The sequence below is a fragment of the Clarias gariepinus genome, chromosome 6 (assembly GCF_024256425.1).
Source record: "Clarias gariepinus isolate MV-2021 ecotype Netherlands chromosome 6, CGAR_prim_01v2, whole genome shotgun sequence".
Lineage (NCBI taxonomy): Eukaryota > Metazoa > Chordata > Actinopteri > Siluriformes > Clariidae > Clarias > Clarias gariepinus.
The window spans coordinates 26169439-26189362 of record NC_071105.1 but is presented as its reverse complement, the minus strand read 5'-3'; the positions used below and the strand labels follow the sequence as shown (position 1 = coordinate 26189362).

Genomic DNA, 19924 nt, shown 5'->3' with positions numbered 1-19924 from the left:
CAAAGTTTGAAGAGAAAAACAGGTGTTTTCCATTTACTTTAAGCATAAGCAATTTAGAATACTTTCTGCTCAGGAACGAGAGAAATGGTAACATTTTGTTATAAAGTATTTTATTTTGTTATATTCACAGCTATGATTTTAAAAGACAACACTGATGTTTTATTAACAGTATCTGGGGAAGCCTTTATATGATGATATTGGGTAGAAATGTCCTAAAAAAATCATGAGATTTTTTATTTCATATTGCCTACCCCATCACCCAGATGCCTATCCTATAATACTGATGAGTTATGTTATATAGCATTTACACCAGTATTACTCATGTCATATATAAAGTAGATCACCGTAGCTCCTCTTCCTTATTCTTACATTATTCCTGTCCTTTTTTTCCCCAAGGCTTCAATGGCAGAAAACAGCATACCTCTATACACTACCGCTTCCATTGGAAGCCCCACTCTTAACTCGCTTGCCAACGCTATTCGAGAGGAGATGAATGGGGCCATGGACCATAGTAACGGTAGTGACAGCAGTCCTGGGCGCTCCCCTCTTCCAGCTATGTGAGTGTTTTACCCTTTTAACCCCCTCACTGTGTATGAGAACATACAGTACATGTTCATGTATGTGTGTGGAGTACTGTGCAAAAGTCTTGAGCCACCACTTATTTCTCCATGTTAAATTAAGTGATGTAGTAAAAAAAATAAAAAATTGAAACATTTTGTTACTGCAACAGGTTTCAAAGTGCCTAAAGATGCCATTTAAAAATAGGTTATTTATGAACTTTAACAGCCTCAGCAGCAACCTCATTTCCCCTCTCTACTGTTCAAACCACTCAGCATTCAGCATCACCACTAAATTAATCACTGGCCTGATCATCTGTCATCATTTGCACCTATTGGTCATGGGTTTATGCCTTACGTTGGATGTTTTTAATATTTTAAATGATTCATAGGTCACTGTGCGGCTTAACAAACAACATTTCTAAAACTGGTCAGGCGGAGCGACTGGACTAAAAATAAGAACCTAAAATTGCCAAAACTGAGAGCCAAACCAGTCCTTCAGGAAGCCTGGAGAAATATTAAAGAAGTACAAGAAGGTCTGGCTCAGTGGAAGCAAAATGTGAAGAAATGAAGGCTGACTCAAGACCTTTGCGAAGTAAAATATACACTGTGTATGTGCCACAGATTTAAAAGGCACAAGATTTAATTCATGTTTTAAACAATTATGCTGAAACATTTAGTACCTCAATGTAATAGGTTTAATTCTGCTCAGATGCAAAATGAGAACGGAAACTCCACCTTCCGGAAAATTCTCAGTCTGGGATGGATCATAACAGGGCTATCTCTCTCTCTCTCTCTCTCTCTCTCTCTCTCTCTCTCTGTTGTTTCAAGTACCAGGTTTATAAACTCTTCTTTATTATGTGCCAGAAATATGTGCTGTCCTAGGTTGTGTTGCCCCAAAGTGATTACCTCAATATTCTTTAAATATTTACAAAACCTGTGAATATGGAGCTCTTTTCCATTAAAGAGAGACTCACAATGTGTCCCATAGAGTGTAAAAAAAAAAAAAATGTGTTCAAAATTGTGCCAAAACTTTCACACAGTTAATCAGTTAGTCTAACCTGTCCAGGAATAGGAGTCTTATCATGTCCAGGAATAGGACAACAATTTCAGCAATGCTTTTAACAAACGAACAATGCTGTAATGACATTATAAAGATACAGGGGTGGAAAAGTGCTAGTGCTGATGATTGGGGGCGTCGCTGCAGGCACAGCTCCTTCGCAGGATAGAAACAACAGGATGTGTATGTTAGCCTCAAGGCTGCCTGCCTTTAACGACTTTCTTGTCTTTTTTTTTTTAAATGCACTCGTCAAATAAAATAATTAGCTAAAAAAATTACTTTAACACGTTATAAAAGCATGTATGATATTTTGATAAATGTTCCATAGCCCATGCCAGATGTGCTTTGTATGCCATTAGAAACAGTCCCCTATGTATATCTGTTTTCCATTACACTGGTACAAGGGAAGCCAGACAGGTTTTATATTATTATTAATAATACTAAGTAAAATCCTACTGACCATTATGACAAGAGTTTAGAGGTTTTTTTGCCAGATCCAGCTGTAGTTACAGGGTCAAGTAATGCAAAGCAGCGTGTTGCTTCCTTAGTGACTCTGGCTATGCAAAGCTCAAACTGTTTGCATCTCGAAGGAGAATTTTTTTTCTTAACCGAAACTGTCGGGAAGGAGATGAAAGAAAAAATATCAGTTTATCACTAATTAACACTTGGCAAACGTGCCGTACCAAAGAAACACAGTTTACAGTGCGCTCGAAACACTGATTAATTTAGAGATTCTCCTACAGCTGTTCTTAATGTTCTATTTTTTTTTTCTTTTTTTTCCTCCTCTCTACAGCAGTCAGCACTAGCGCTCTGGCTCGCTGTCCCCGTAGTGTTTCAACAATGAACATTTGGCAGATCTCATCTCTTTGGAGAATCCCTTGCCCAGACTGTGGGCTGCAGGGTTGGGGGGTGAAAGGGGAGGGGGATTCGTGTTTTTCCTTGTTTACGACTGACAGTGTTATTATTCTCGTAAGGGCCCTGTTTCTTATCACCCGGCGTTTGTGTCGAGCCTTCTCGCCAACCCCAATTCGCCTCCGCCTTTTCTCTCTCACTTCCCTGCCAGCACTTTTTTCCTCCCTTATTGACACTGTGGTAAGGAGGCGCATTAATTTTGTGCGTATTTAAAGCGTGCGTGTCGCTGTCTGCTTTCCGTGTTGTTTTCCTTTTTTCTTTTTTGCCAGCTTGAAGTTGATTAATGACGGAACCTCGTGCAAGGTCGTCCTCTTGGGACCCGCCTCACAGGTTGGGCATGTTAACGAGTGGGAAGAGGAACACACAGCGTTGCTGATCTAACGCCACTGGGAGCCTGACAGGCGGCCCTCTCTCTCTCAAAATTTCTCTCTCTGTCTCTTTCTTTCTCTCTCTATGCCTTTCAGTCGCCAGAGTCCATTCTCCCCTCTCCATGTCACGCGTTGTTAATCTCCCTCATTTATCAATTCTGAGTGAATACCCTTGTTGTTAGTAGTTGTGGAAAATAAAGCTCTAACGTTTCCCTGATGGTGGAAAAGCAGAAAAGGAACTGAAGTTATCAAGAGCACTCTGTTAGCGTTTAATTAAAATGACTTAATAATATTTTCTTGTTCTGTGTTTTTTCCCAAGTCATAGTGTATAATTAAAGTTGAGGACAAAAATTTTTTGGTTTAATATGCTAGAATATATTAAACCTGGTTTGTTTCATGTGTTTGTGTGTGTTCTCTCCATGTGCAGGCATCACATCAGCGTTAAAGAAGAACCACTGGACCCGGAGGAGCACGAAGGGCCGCTTTCTTTAGTGACAGCCAATCACAGTCCAGACTTTGATCACCATAGAGATTATGAGGACGAACATGGGCACGAGGACATGCTGTAAGGCTGCTTTTCTCCAGGTCCAGTCCAAAGGGGCCAAACTTAAACTGAAATCATCTGTGAGACCACTCCCAACCTAGCAAGTTCGACTGGATTCTCAGTCCCTTTTGTTGACAGCTATTGAAAAAATTAAAATAAAATAAAAATTCCAATTTACTCTTAGTGCCATTAATCATGAGATACACATGAGGTAAGAAACGAAAAACTGTTCCATTTGGGAGTATTTTTCAGTTGTTTTTACTTTTTGGGTTAAAGACAAGATCAAGCACGTAATTTCTACTTGCGTCCAGTAAAGGAGCCATTTGGTACTGGGGGACTATTCTTTCACATCGCCTGGCATGGTGGCACTGAAACCAGAGTGGACACCAACCAGAAAAAAAAAACACACGCAGAGAAAAGACTGCACCTTTGCCCCTTTGAAGTTTAACACTGATTTACAAACTACACAAGAGTGCACACTTGAATCCTTAGCCCCCAAACGGACACGGACGCAGAGCACGTGGGCGCGGGTGTACGTGATTTCAGTTCAATGACACTGCCTTCAAATCAGCATGGGTTGCTTCCAACCTCAGTGTTGCCTCTAAACTCAGTCTGACGTTTTGATGGCAAATAATACCACGTTTGTTTTATTTTATTTTTATTTTTTTGTTCCCCTGATCCTATGCTCTTACTTGTGATATTGTTTGACTTTGTTTCTCTGTACCTGATCAGACCTCATGCCCATTGTTGTAGAGATTCTGTACGATCTGCACTCGATGATGAATGTGTATAGTTTCTTTCCGTGATGTTTCATTTCTCTTTTTCCTTTCCATTATTTAATGGGAAACAGAATGTCAAATATACCATGTAGTATTTTTCTGTCATTTATTCCACATTTCAGATCACCATCACACTGTCACATTGTGCTTTCGCTATCTCTCTTCCACACACACACACACACACACACAGAGTCCATCTGCATATGCACTCGTAGTAATGAAGGCTCTCTCCACGCATCAATGAAGTTTAATTTTCACAAGGGAATGAATGACAGAGAAATCGACGCAGGTTACGACTTGTCCTTATGAAATACCTTCTGAAATCCCCTTTCGTCGCTGTGTGTTAGCTGCAACCGAATCACTGATCAAAACACTGGTGCGAACGGAAGGGAAAAAATTAAATGTCAGAATAGAACGAAGCAGCCGCAGAGATAATTTTTTTTACTCCATTTTTTTTTACCCATACCCCGCCCCCCCTCCAAATTCTGTAATTTATGGACCGTCTGGTTAAGGCTAGAGGACTTTAAAGTGCATTCCCTGTTGTTTTAATGTCTTGTTTGCCCACATCAGTGATCAGCCCACTCCCTCTCTTATTAGCAGTTGTTAGTAATTACACATGAGATAAAAAGGTTTAAGGGATTACAAGCCACAGTTGGCATTAGAAGCCATGACCACTAAGCATTACAGCATCGGGGGCAGCCCACTATGACCACATGTTTCCTGCCACATTACCTTGGAAACCAGTATGAAGTCAATTTCAGGCTCACATTAAAAACATCCACGGTACAGTGTCAAGGATGGGGGGGTGATGCGGGAGGGACGGGTTGAGGGGACACCAGGGGTGTGTGTAGGGGGTGCTGGACAGCAATAAGCAGCCACTTTCATTTCCAGCTGCCTGCGGTCTTATCCAAAAAGAAAATGTTTCCAATGTGCAACACCAAGAAGCAAATTCGGAGCAGCTTAAGCAAATTATTATTTTTTTGTTTTTGCGTGTTGATTTATGACTGCAACCAACCACTTTTTTAATTTATTATTTCAGTTTTATTATGGCTTATATATTTTTCCTGTTTTTGAGTTGTCTGTTACCTGTGACTACCAAAGATAAATGAGGAGTTAAAAAAAATAAAAAAGTTCTATGTTCCATGCAATAGCAAAACAAGTCCAAATATCCTCCCCATACGATGCAGCAGAGGAAACAGAACAGTTTAAAACAAGTAAGCTGTTCAACATTGCTGAAGTTTAAAAGCCAAAGGGGTTGTTTAAGGGGAAGATGCAAGGTCTTTTTTATCTTTTTTTGTGACCAAATGGGAGAGAATAGCCAGAGATTGGGATAAACACAATATTATATCATATCATATAGCACTGTTCTCTCTGTGCCGAGCTGAGCTTCAAATAAAAGAGAGAGTTTTAGCTTGACAGGGAGGTCTGGGGTAAGTAGATGGCAGTAACTGATACACAGGATGGGGAAAAGATTGAAATAACACAATACATACAGTATGTGTTTTTTTTCTTGTTGTTTTAGGGTTGTTTAAATCCTCTGATAAGATTGTATGCCACTTATTATGTGAATCCATTTTTTTGTTAAACATTACAAATGCTTTATGATTGTGTTTTAAGTCTACTTTTTATATCAACTTTGTTTTTATATTAAAAACCAAACACTCCTGTCAACTAATAAGCTGGTACAAGGTACTTTAATGGCATTTTTTTTTTAATTATTATAATCTCAGCCATGCATTTATTATAGACAAAATTGTTTGGAAATGTTTGATCGACAGGAATTAAACCACGAGAGCCGGGCAGCTGTCGACGGGCTGGAAGCAGTCAGAGTGTTAAAGGACGTGCGCTGATCGTGCGCTAATCCAAATCTCTTGACGGTAACGAGGGAGAAGGGGATAAGCAGGTAGATAAGATCATCTTCCGCATGTGTAGCTCGACATTACTAAAGCGAAGCAGCATGAGAAAACTGTTAGTACGCATACCTCAGTTCAGTCCTATAGGGAATGATTAAACAAAGAGAAAAAAAAAGATACCATTTCACTCTGTTGCACTTAGTCGTACGTCCTGCATGTTTAGTCTCAAAACTGTAGCAAATGATATTTTAAGAAAGAGTTTTAAAGAAAAAAAGGGATTTTAAAATGCAAAAAAAAAAAAAAATTATTGTGAAGGTCTCATTTTTTTTTTAAAACCAATCCAAACCTCAGGCCTTTTTTTCCTAATAAAAAGTCACAAATCTTTCTCTCACTTTTTTGGAGGCACGTCTTAGACGGCTTCGCTCGTGTGGGCTTTTATTCCCATAGGTTGTACATACAACATGTTTTCCGTGTGTGCTTACTTGTGGATTTTTTTTTTCTTCAAAAGAACAAAAATGTTTGTAATGCCATGTTTGCTTTATCATTTGAACTGCTTTGTACTGACTATTAAAAAAAGAAACAAAGCAATGAAAAACTGCTGTATGTATTGGAATAGCAAAGTGCTGCAATAGTAACCCGGGCTTTGACACAAAGAACGAGAGAAGGTGGGATGAGGGTTGGGGATAATTACTCATTTTTGGATTTTGAAAACTGTTAAATAGAAAACAGACGTGGCTAAGCCTTTTTTAGAATGACCTAAGCTTTTCTTTTTTTCTTCTTTCCTTTCTTTCTGCCAAGTTGGTTTTGATACTCAATGTTTAGTGGCCCAGCATCTGCCTGCTCGGGTGGTCTGGTCTGGATAAGAAGCTCCTAGCAGACAGGTGTGTTGCGTCGAATGAAAAATGAAAAATACTTTTATTCCTAAAATTATAGCGTGCAGAGCTGATGTGCTCAGTAAGATAGTGGGGTGTACTGAATAACTGACATAAAACAGGAGGAAAAAAATATATACATACAGTGCCAAGACTTTTTTTTTCTTTCCTTGAGCCCATTTATTTTTCTGATTATTTTTCAAGTCATAGTGATTTTTTTTTTCAGATTTTAGTATTTAACAGTACTGATTTATATATATTTTTTATTTTCTTAAATTTTTTCTATCTAAACCCAAGCACAGTAAATATCAGAAGATGCAAAAGTCCCTCGATCTTATGCTTGCATGGTTAAGAATGCATTCTGAGATCACTCCCATCACAAACTTTCAAATCCTGCTTCTATTTCCTTTAGTTTTTATTTTGTATGTGATGTTCTACAATCTCCCATAATTAAAGGTACAGTGAAGGAAAAACCATGAGTGACCCAACAGATCTATCAAGGCTGTCTTTTTTTTTTTTTTTTAAAGAACAGATTTTTCTCATCACCTGCTTCATCAGTCTGTAATCCCTCGTTCACTCTCATGTTTTATGCAGACGATCATGTTAAATCCAGTCTCAGTGACTGACTGGAACATTCAATAATAAAAAAGAAAATGCAATAAAAACACTGGTTGTTCACGGCTGTTTCTCGAAATGGTCATTTGCACATTCTCGAAAGCTTATGAAAATCACTTGGAAGGAGAAGCATGTAGAAACGAAATTAAGAACAGTTCTCCATGATGCATATGTCCGTGTGCACGCTGAGGATTGGAGGCTGGTCAGTGGAACTGGCCTCCAGATGCAGGCTCTGTCGGTCATGTGCACGGAGCGGCTGCGGCAGCGACAGCTCTGCTTGTGCATTAAATTCTCCTATAATTAAAGAGACAGTTAAACATCCCTCCCACTGGCAATTTAGGTAACTGCATTCGAACAGCTATAAATCGTGACTGCATTAAAATTCCCAAAATATTAGCGATATGGATTTCTGGATGGAGATAAATGCTGATGATGACGAGTCACTTTTTATGGCGGAAAGAAAGTGTGAGGTCGTGTGCAGCCACTAAACAGCAGACAGGGATCAGGCTTAAGCACTTTTAATCTTGTGAAACAAGCAATTACAAATAGTCGCATTGATTCGTTAAAAAGCTTTGGGTGACATAAATTGTTTCGGGCTTATCTCCGTGCTCAACATATAAATGCCATCAAGGTTATTATTAATTAAAGCCACTCAAAGGCAGGATTTAAAGGAAACAATATAAAAATCATTGATGGCCTTTTTAACTGCTGATATTTCACTTGGCTTTTCTGCTCGGGTTTATCCGCCATTGGTACCTGTGTGGAATCATCATCATCTCCACTTCTAGTGAACTGGCTTTTTGTTGTCCTGTGAAAACGTGCATACACGGGGACCTGGAGCCTATTCCATGCCACATAGTGTGGTACACCCTGAATGGTGTCCCAATCCATCACACACACACCCAATCATGCACTACAGGCATTTTGAAAATACCAATCAGTGTTTTTGAATGTGCGAGGAAACGGGAGTTCCTGGAGGAAACCCATCAAACACAGGGAGAAGATGTGACAATGCAAACCGCTAAGCTACTGTGCCGCAATCCAGATTTCAATATAACAATATGTAATAAATGATGTAAAGAGATGAAGTTATAATAAGAATTCTTTATACGCTACATCCTGGTGGAAGCCACCAAAAATAATCAAAAACCAGAGAGAGCTCTTTCTCACATTCATAATTCATTATAACTGCGCCCTGATTTCTTCCCAAAATTGCTATGATTCTTTGTAGGAATTTTTTATGACTTAAAAATGTGTGATTTCTTATGTTTCTGTTTTTAATTTCTACGTCTAATAATTTCTGTCCTATAAATAATCGTTTAGCTTTTATCATATTTTAACGCAACTGTCACTGTGTATTATATCACACAGTGTTCTGCACAACCTTACAGTTTAACAAGTTAATACTTTCAATAATTTCTCATTATATTGCATGAAGTTGTACGACACGACTTTTCAGATGAATTAATATCATTGCTAATATGATCTTCACGAAAATACTTAATATCAGAAAATCACATAGGTTATTGTAAAAATTGCGTAAATTGTGCCGAATAACAGAACACAGTTATGAGAGTAAAAACTACCTTTATATCTCCATATTTCTCTTATCCCAGTGTTTCACTAGTCAATGTACAGTAAAAGTTGATTGAACTGCCTGTTTACCGTCTGAAACGCTGGCGGTAAACAGGACCAAGAACTTCTTTAATGGCCCAAACATGTGGAAATGTCTTGGTGTGTGTTCAGGACTGTACGAGGCATGTGGCAAAAACTCCCAGCTCAGAGTTCCTGTAGTGTGCGAATGGTGTTTGTAAATGACTGTGTGTGCCGTTCCCCCAGACAGAAGTCTGTCTTTTGCAAGTTGCTGACAAGTTACTGTATCTGTTGATTTTCAAAGATCAGGCGATTCACTCACTAAATATTCACAGGAATGACTGCAGTGGTCTCCGAGCCACCTCAGCCAGAATTGCCATTCACGGATATACAGGCTTCCTTAAAACGTTTTTGCACACCATTTGCACACCCGTTTGCAAACATAAATGTCAAAATAAAAAAGATTTTTAAAAAACGCCTTGTGTTTTGTCTATGATTTCATGAACATGAAGTGGACTTCATGTTAACTTCCTGTTATTCAATTGCACTTGCCAATGAGTGCATTATCTTATTTACATATATTGAGTTGCAGTCACAAAACTCTATTTCTGTTTCTCATTTCATTTTAATTAAAGCAACGCAATGTAACAGCAATCCACACAAGAGTCTTGTTTTAATAGTCAGAGCTGGCAAATCCCCAACATTGAAGCATAGCAATTAGCAAAGGCAGCAGCGTTTGTTATTCAAGGGTTCAGAATAGATTACAAAAAAAAAAAAAAGGACTTTGTTTATTAAGATGGCCTGCTGCGGGCGCTGGCATGCAATAGACCTGGCTGCAATTAGATTCCAATTATTTGTCTGTTTTCTGATATTGCAAACAGGCACTTAGCACATCAGTTAATTTGACACACACTGCTGCTTGGATTAGCCAGTAATTAAAACACGTTCTGTTAATTAAATGATGACCACTTTATTTCAGGGCCTCTTATGTTTGGAGGCCTTTTTTTTATTTTGTGTAGCAAGCACTGTTTGGCTCATTGGTTGCCAGACGCTGCGCTAATCAGACCTTGTTTTGTTTCAATTAGCACCTGCTGTTGAAAAGATTGCCTGTCACTGCTCCTCAACCCCCACAGAGATGCAGCTCGAGTACACGGGCAGATATTACGCAAACATGCATCTCTGCAAGTAGCATCTATACCGACATGCAGAAAGTAAACAGATACCCAGAGTTTTAACATTTGTTACGCCTTCTATTTGTTTCCTTCCTTTCAGATTGGAGTCAACTCATCTTTAAGCCTAGAAGTGAGAATTCAAAAGGAAAGGCCTGATTTTCAAAGAGGCTGGATTGTTGGTAGTTTGAAGGTGGACCGACTGACGGACGGACTGACTGACTGATAGCTAAGAATCTGAAGACAGACAGTCAACAAATTATTGATCATTTATTAACAACTAAATCTTGATTGCCCCAAAATTTCCCACATTACTGCATGTCTGTGTAGATTGAATAAAAGAGTAAATAAATGAATGGAAGCTTTTGATGAAACAGGTGAAACAGTGCGGACTGGTCTTCAGCCCGTTTTTATTTACTGTTAATCAGATGAGTACTTTTGCATTACGTGTAAATTTAAGGCTATTGTCAGCAAGCACTATCGCACACTCGTGCTGCACAATTAATAAAAAAATGGACCTGTGCAATTATTTAATCACAAAAGTCTGCAATTAATTACAGGTAATAGACAGATCAATGTCTTGTCAAGCTTGTCAATAATTGAAGTGTTTGCGCTAAAAAAGAAATGGTACTAAACATCTCTTAATGAGATCATCTGTGCCATGGGTGACCATACCTATGTTTAAATACAAATCGGTACATTTAATAATTAAATATCACACTTTTAATCGCAATCGCAATATGTCGAAATAATGTCATTCAGTGTCATTCATTTTTGAAAAATAAATGATCTATTCAGCGCTAATGCACAGCAGTGGTTTAAAATGATTTATACACATTTAAAAGCAGGTGCATTAGGCATCTCTATATTAATGTATTTTTAAGAACACTTGAAACCATCCTGGTTAATTCATTTTACACACTGCATGTTTAAAGAAGCATTTCTGAATAATTTAGGTGATGCTACAGACATGAATAATTACAAATCTGCCTGCTTTATGTCACCATGCATTAACACCTATGCCCATGAAAAAAATATTTTTAATTTTACAAAGGACACATACAGTGATTGTAAAGACTTTTAAAAAATCCAACTATAAATAATAATAATAATAATAATAATAATAATAATTTACCATTTAAACATGCAAATTCAAAAAGCAAAAGCCAATTTGAAATCAGCAAAAACATATTTTTCCTTGCACACACCCCTTAACAGCTTCATCATTAAAGGTCCTAAAGAACCGCATTGGTACAACACAATCTCAGTGTTGCTGCATGTCCTTTCCTTAATTCACCACAGATTTAAACTGGTTCCTCGGTGAGAGAAAAAGCAATGAGGGGAGAAGAAAAAAGTCATTAAAATATGTCATGACCGCTGTTTACCTGCAGTTAACCTTTGATTGAAGCGGAGTCTGACTTTACACTGATCCTCCTCTAATCTGTATGACTGGCATGTTAATTTCCCTGACACTGCCATTCAAAAAAAAAAAAAAAAAAAAAAACACAAACATGAAATGTTGGTTTTAGGGACTAGAGACCTGCTAGAGTGAATTTCAAGCACTTATTCAAATATTTCATTAAAATGTAAATCTTACAATGGTCTAATGCCTAGCTGTGCACAAGCCATGACTTTAGAAGTTATGAAGTTATAACACTAATCTGTTTTTTCCCCTCGCTCTCTGATGCCAATTAACTTGGACTATAAATGTTCTTATGTTGTTTTATCTCTCATAACAGCATGCCAACAATTGCATCAAACACAGTAGGAGTTTGAAGGGAATGTTATTGACTATTAAGGTGCGTGGGAGGTTGGCAGAAAAGTGGAGGGGGGGGGGGCCAAGAGAAGGCAATTAAACATCAAGCTTCTAGCAGACTGAAGACTGGTAACTCATCAATTCTCTTATCTTAATGTGCAAATGCACTGATTATAATTGAGCTAGTGTGGGGTGGGGGGTGAGGGGGGGTCTATTGGAATTGTAGGAGAACAAAATGCCACTGTGTGGGCACTAATCTAAGGGGTTAGCGAGTGAGGTGCGATGGCTAGTGGGCCACTCACTGATAGATCTCGCTGTCACTCAGCAAAGTATTGATGCTATTATTTATACAGTACGCAGGCACAAAGTGTGGCTCCGGAGACCTCCGGGTGCCGTCGATACATTTATCTCACATAAGTAATATAAAAGCCAAGCGAGTTACTTAGAAAAGGTAAATAAAGGATGTTTGGTTGACTAGTGAGGAATATAAAATTTTAGGCTTCAAGGCATATTTGTAACCTGCTACAACAACCTGCAATAATCATAATTATAATAATAAGAATAATAATAGCAATAATGATAGAGCTGTGAGTGATTTGTGCCTGTGACTAATCTAATAAATAAATACAAACGCCCTAAAAAATTCAATTTGTCACTCCTCAGAAGCTGTGCGCATCCTGACAGGAACAAACATGAAGACCTAAGAGTTTGTGAATCTTCGACGATCTTAACTCCCTCAGCTTTTTTTTTTTTTTTCTTTTTTCCTTTTCTATGCCACCGACAACGCCCACCTCCTATTTCATCCTTTATCTTTTTTTTTTTCTTTTCTTTTTTCATTTTTAACATTCAGGGAAGAAGACAAAATGGTTGCAGGTGGTGATGAAAATAAAAGCCATCCATCATTATTTATTAGGCATGAAAAAGATACACAATAATGTAATTTAATCTCTCAGCAGACAATTATTTCCACATATTGATAATGCAATGAGAAAAGTGTCATGAATTCTAATATCATGTTTGCTTTTATTGGTGTATAATACAAGCAGAACAAATAATGTAATTGTATCAGGAGGGAAATGTAATTATTTGCACATGCTAACGCTATAATACCAATGTGGATCAGACCATGGCATCACATTATTTTGCTGTGCTTAACTAGTTACAATTTGCATTACGTCTCAGCGGCAGTAAAGACACACCCTGCCTGCGTTCTGGGTCCCGCTGAGCGGCTTCCTGTTACACTGGATCTATATTACAAAGCTGTTCTAAACTTGAACAGATCTTATGGTTTGAGACTTTGCGAGAACCAGAGACCGTGCTTGGTCTGATTATAAGTTCTTTATGCTCACAGCTTATACGGTATACATGACTTAGGGCTTATATGTTAAAAATAGAAATAGGAGAAAATCCGTGATTTGCAATATAATCTAACAAGCTTTAATGCGAGACATGCGATGCACATCAAGTCTGTACGGCTTTAACGGACTTTTCTCAGATTTATGAAATGCTTTTTTGACGCATGCACAGCCAGGTCAGATAAAGCAAGGCCTTTATTCCCTTCCTCAGTATATTTAGCAGAATGGTGTTGCTGCCATATTAAACTAATGACCAAGACAGTCGATGTGGAATTAGATCAAGCGGGCGTACTTGTGTCTTCCTGACATTATGAAAATGTTTTATTGATGACTCATTATAGGCAGTCCGGCATGAGGTGAGGAATTTTTTTTTTTTTTTTTATATTTGCCCTAATAGAAGATGCAAAGTCTAATAATGATAATGCCTCCTGAATAATTAATACCAAAACCTCATCCATCTCAGTGCAGGATATGTACATATTTTAGGCGCTCATTTGCATATTCAGAACAAACAGCAGCACAAAGCCATTAGAGGACCAACGAGCTTCTTCTGTGTGACGCATAATAATGAGAAGCTGTTGAGTGATTGGTTTTTGAGAATTAAGACAAGGAGGAAGGGGATGGGGGGTGAAAGTGCGGTGCTGGTCGCGGTCGTGGTGGGGGTGATGGTGGTGGTGGTGGCGGTGGCGGCGGGGGTTAAGAGGCTTGAAGCTTTAAAGCCGGAGCACCGGAATGCCTCACACTGGTTCTTATTTCAGTTCCTCGCACTCATACTGCGCATACTACAGCACACTGCACCCGAGGCTAGAGGAGTGTTTGCAAGTCATTAGTGATTTGTAAATGATATTTGCTCCCTTGTGACATGTCATTTGAAATGCTATTTCTAATAATAATACCCAGTGATATTAAAAATAAGAGTTTAATTATCTTTATGTTATTGCATCTTTCACAAATTCCGTCCTGAGAGTTTAAAAGACTTTCAATATTAGTTGTGATCCAAAGTCACATCTAACAAATATTAACAATTCCTAAGAATTTTCATCCTTTTTTGTTTTGTCTTTTCTTTCATTTCAGCATTGAAGGCGTTAAGAGAACAGGCCTCCACATTGTCACAGCATAAACGTTGGTTAGAGTGAATCTTCAGCCATGTGTTTGTATTGAGGTTTCATTCATCATCCGACTGTGATGGCATTGTGGGTAACTTGATCCTTGGCGTAGCTTGGTACATTTGAGGTGTGGTGGGATGGGCACCTTCTCTTTTGGCATTGTGCATGGCATTGTAACCGCCTCAAAGCTGCTCATTTGAACTGTCACCTCCTTCCTTAATGACTCCTTACAAATCCTGCTGCTTCCTGCAGTTAGTTTCCTGTCTTCCTCTTTATGAAAGGAAGAGTGTGTATGTGTGTGTGTGTGTGTGTGTTAGGGGGGGCAGGGAGTTGGGTTGAGACCGAGAAAGCGAGAGGATGGTGCACAGCCCTCTAAGCTGGCTCGACCAGGAACCACACGACCGCTCTAACACTGTTTTTGCTATTTATTTTGCAAAATGAATCAGAGGCTCAGAGATCAATAGAGTCCCTGCGGTACTCATGGCTGATCACGCTGCCAAGCAGGAACCAGCAAAACCCGGGCAAACCTTCCCTAGACACGCCAATGGTCTCTGAAATTGAAGCTGGCATTGGTTAATCCTCCTAAATGGACCCCTTTGAATCAGTTCTGGTTTTCATTTCACCTCAGTTGATGATAAAGGCATGACAGAAATACAGAAGACTATCTGCATGTGGAGGATGATGGGTTCTGCCAGCTTATCATACAACATGCAGCGAACTTCCCTTTCCCCCTTTAGCGCCTGGCACGTAGACAAAACTGAGGAGTCAATTTCCATAAGCAAGTTCTGTTTAGTTGTAAATAAGACCCCCCCCCCCCTACACACACACACACACACACACACACACACACTTGTACATCCTTATACTCTCAAATCACCACACACACAAAAAAAGAAAGACGTAGGACAAAAGCAGCTATGATTGGATGGAGCGTAAAAAGTTTACATTTGCCCTCGTCTGCCGAAGCGGTGAGGCTGTGAGCAGTAGAGCGAATGCATGTAAATCCAAACGAGCCGCAGATTGACAGGGATCTAGCCAAGCAGGTTTCGCCTGTAGCAGGGAGGGATTAACAAGCTTAAAGAGGGGCTTAAACACCATCCTCCCAGTTTACCTGTTATACCATGGACGCTGCATCAAAGGATAGGTCGCACTAGTGCTTTTTAATACCCTTTTTATGTTTGTTCACAGTTGTCAGACTCAGGAATGAGCATGTTTCATTTCGCAGGGGTTAAGCCTGGTAATCGGTTTAAGGAAAAAAGTTTAGCGTATGAGTATTATTGATGTGAAATTAGCCAATCTGTCTAAATCTCACCTCTGGTACAGTAGTGCTTGCAATTACAACTGAACGTCCAGTAGAGAGACATGCTTCTACACGCCTGTGTGATCAGCTTAAATGTTACAGAAAATGTTACAGTATGTCATTATATTGTTACATTGGAATACTAATAACTGATTATTTCAAGCTATAATCTCAATCATTTGACTCAATCTTGTGTTATTTGAAAAAGAATCATTCTTTGTGTTGTTACAGCATGTCATTATTTTGACATATTATCTCATGTTCTATAATAGTTAGAGCAGATATTTTGACCGTTTAATTATGATGTATTGCAGATGAACGCATTTCACATCTGCAAAGCAGCATAAGCTAATGTTCATTCCAGTCAAAATAACGAAATAATCAAAGATGAATCGGAAATAATGAGATATTAAAATAAAATTGAAGACATTGAATTTGAATTGCTTTTACAACATGCAATTCAGAGCTTTACCTCTTTAGACCTTTGGCACAGGACATAACAACATTTGTCCTCCATGGTCCTGCCCACATCTGCACACCGAAATGGTAGTTACTTGCTGTATAGCTGTGCCACAACCCACAGCCAAAACCAGCCATGGAAGCACTTTAAGTTGTGTTTCGAGCTACAGCGCTAACTACTGATACGAGGCTCAATTCCAAATCCTCAGAACAGTTAAATAGCTATTAATTAGAAGGCTCGAAATGTCAGCATTAGTTATCTGCAGTTCATATCAAACGTAAAGCGCAGGATATTCCATAGCATTCTGTTATTTGCAACAGAAACAATAAATAAGTAACGCTAATGCTAGAAAAACGGCACTAAATCCAGAAGAAATCACATATTGGGACACCGTCTGAGATAATAACATCAAACTAAATTAAACTAAAATCAAAGTTACAGTTACACCTCCTTCATCAATTTTCACACACTTGTTTCTTTTCTGAATAAGTTTTTTGAGGAATTCCATCACAAAATACCGCATAGTCTGAAAAAAAAGTCAGAACAGAAGTTTAGGTTACTCTTTTATCTGCATCTAGTAATCCAGAAGGTAATCAGGTAATCATCAGGTAACATTTCTCATTTTTTGTTTGTCTGAAATACACCTTAAATGTAATGATTAACACAAATGCTTAGTAGTTAGCATAATGGCTGTTAATGATACTTCTGGGATCTGAGTGATGTCATGGAAGTCACATGTCTGCAAAAGGTTAATTTTATTTATTTATTTATTAATTCATTCGTTTGTTGTGATTTTTTTAACCTTACATATCGCACCCATACAAACCTACAGTATATTGCTTGTTTGTTCTGCCTTCAACACATGGTTTTCTAATTTGTTTTACAAATAACAATGTGAAAAGTGTGCCGTGCATTTGTATTCAACCTCCTTTACTCTGATACCCCTAATGTGAATCCAGTGGAACCAATTGCCTTCATAAGTCACCTACTGTACTTAGTAAATAAAGCCACCTGTGTGTAATTAATCTCAGTATAAATACAGATGTTCTGTGAAGCCCTCAGAGGTTTATTAGAGAACATTAGTGAATAAACAGCATCATACAGTAAAGCCCAAGTATCACACCAGCAATGATGTGGAGAAGTTGAAATTAGGGTTAGGTTATAAACAATATCCCAAGCTCTGAACATCTCATGGAGCACTGATTAATCCATCATTTGAAAATGGAAAGAGTATGGCACAACTGCAAACCTACCAAGACTACCAAGGCTGTCTACCTAAACTGACAGACCAGGCAAGGAGAGCATTAATCAGAGAAGCAACCAAGAGGTTTATGGTAACTTTGGAGGAGCTGCAGAGATCAACAGCTCAGGTAGGAGGACTACTATTAATTGTACACTTCACAAATCTGGCCTTTAGGGAAGAGTGGCAAGAAAAAAGCCATTGTTGAAAGAAAGAAAGGCTTAAGATGTCCCATTTGTAGTTCGCGACAAACTATGTGGGGGACACGGCAAACATGTGGAAGAAGGTGCTCTGGTCGGATGAGACAAAAATGTAACTTTTTTGGCCTAAAAACTGCACACCCCGAACACACCATTTCCATCATGAAACATGGTGGTGGCAGCATCATGTTGTGAGGATGCTTTTCTTCAGGGTTATCTTCCAGCTGGACAACACGTGGACTCTATTTACTAATTAGGTGACTTCTGAAGGCAGTTGGTTGCACTGGATTTTAGTTAGGAATATTAGAGTAACTAAATACAAATGAACGCTTAATACAAATGAACGCCATACTTTTCACATTTCTATTTGTAAAATAAAATAATTTTAAAATATATATAATTTTCCTTCCACTTCACAATTATGTGCCACATTGTGTTGGTCTATCACATAAAATCCCAATAAAATACATTTACGTTTGAGAAAAAGTTCAAGGGGTATGAATACTTTTGCAAGGCACTGTACCTTACAAACCCTCAACTATTTAAAACAATGCTAGAAATGAAGAAAAGTGCAGGCATAGAATGATATTCGACCCTCCAGAATTGCTATACTGTATGCAGGGCCGTCTACTATAAATGATCTAGCGTGGTTCAGTACCGACAGCGACATTAGCCAGTAATTATCTGTGACTGGCTGCGAGTAAAGATGAAAAACAGTTCTAGTGACAAAATACAGGTGTAGTGAGAGGTTTATTTTGCAGCAACCGTTTAAATACAGTAATTTCCAGTTTTTCAAACACACAGACCTATCTGAGGAACTGAAAAAAGCATTCTTTTTTATTTGGGTGTTTTCTCTTTTTAAACAATGATGATTTTTTTTCTAAACCCAGTGTTGCTGCCAGGGAAATTAATGGGAGGGCTGTCAAGTGCATACAGGAAGTGGACCTTTTAAATAAACACATTGTTTCAAAAGCAGTCCACACCCTTACTGTTTACAGCTGGAGTGCACAGTTTGTCAGCGACAGCTTGTCACTGGTCTCCAGCAATTAATCCTCCCTGACAAGGCCATTCGGCCATACGGAAGAGAAAGCAAAAGAGCTGGGAGAGTCAATAGACACAGCTTCTCTACCAAAGAGACAGAGAGAACTCAAAGACACCAAAAATCAATGTGGCACTTTCACCACTCTTTTATCATCAAGACAAGACAGACCTGAAGTGTATGTTTATATCAGCCCTGATCGCATGACTGACGTCCAGTCAGTACAACTATCCATCTCATTTAAAACAATTTATTTCCATAATGTATATGCACATACAGTATCTAAATATACATATATCTAAAATTTGGACATAAGGTTGTAATCTTGATAATGCATGTTCATGTTTTGGATATTAATGTTATGATTTTTTTTTTCTTTGGTTCTTCACATTTCTAAGATATTATGTTTGTACATTAACTGCATATATAGTTTTCTGCATTTCTGAGAAAGTGCATGGTATAAGATGAACAGCAGAATTCACAAAGGACAAATTTCTTGAGTATCTGTTAAAATGCGCTACTGTGCAAGGTTTAACCTCTTGAGACCCGAATGTTCTCATAAAAGAACATGAAATTTTATCCCAACTACATTGACTATTGCAATCCTTATATGAGAAGCATTAGATATCATTCTTTTTCCCTTTGACGACCATGATTACGTTCAATTGGAGAAACCACAACTTACACAACAGTACATTGAGTCAGGGTCTCAGGAGGTTAAACTACGAGGGGCGTTCAAGTCAAACTTTAAATTGTCATTACATTTCTCATGAATGAAGGCATAAAACTGAGAGACATTTACAAAAGACTTAAGCACAGTTCGATGATGAGACTCTTAGCTGTAGTAAAAGATTTGAATGATGGAACCGTTTTAAAGAAGACTGGAAGTCTTCTTTATGACCCTCCCAGCTGAGGTATGTCAGTTGTACGCCTGATTCTTAAAAAAAAAAAGCATTACTTGTCACTAACTTGTGGAAGAGATGCATTTGTCTGTGGGAACTGTACACACAATCATTTAAGAATGAAACAAATTTTAATTTTCATTAAGTCTGCTGCTTCAGTTTTTTATTTAATATTTTTGTCAGATGTTACCATGGTATACTGAAGTACTGTATAATTACAAGCACTTCATAAGAGTCAAAGGCT

At 38.4% G+C, this 19924-nt stretch overlaps 1 protein-coding gene across 6 annotated transcripts in view; it reads left to right on the top strand.

Annotated features, from left to right (window-relative positions):
* The window catches only part of foxp1b (forkhead box P1b), a 165587-nt gene extending 159689 nt beyond the window's left edge, over positions 1-5898 (top strand). For all 6 annotated transcript variants that reach the window (XM_053497995.1, XM_053497992.1, XM_053497993.1 and 3 more), the window contains 2 exons: positions 397-557; positions 3325-5898. In XM_053497995.1, coding sequence (XP_053353970.1) covers positions 397-557; positions 3325-3466 — 303 coding nt within the window. In that variant the 3' untranslated portion in view covers positions 3467-5898. The remainder of the gene's footprint in view (positions 1-396; positions 558-3324) is intronic.
* Positions 5899-19924: the final 14026 nt, after the last annotated feature.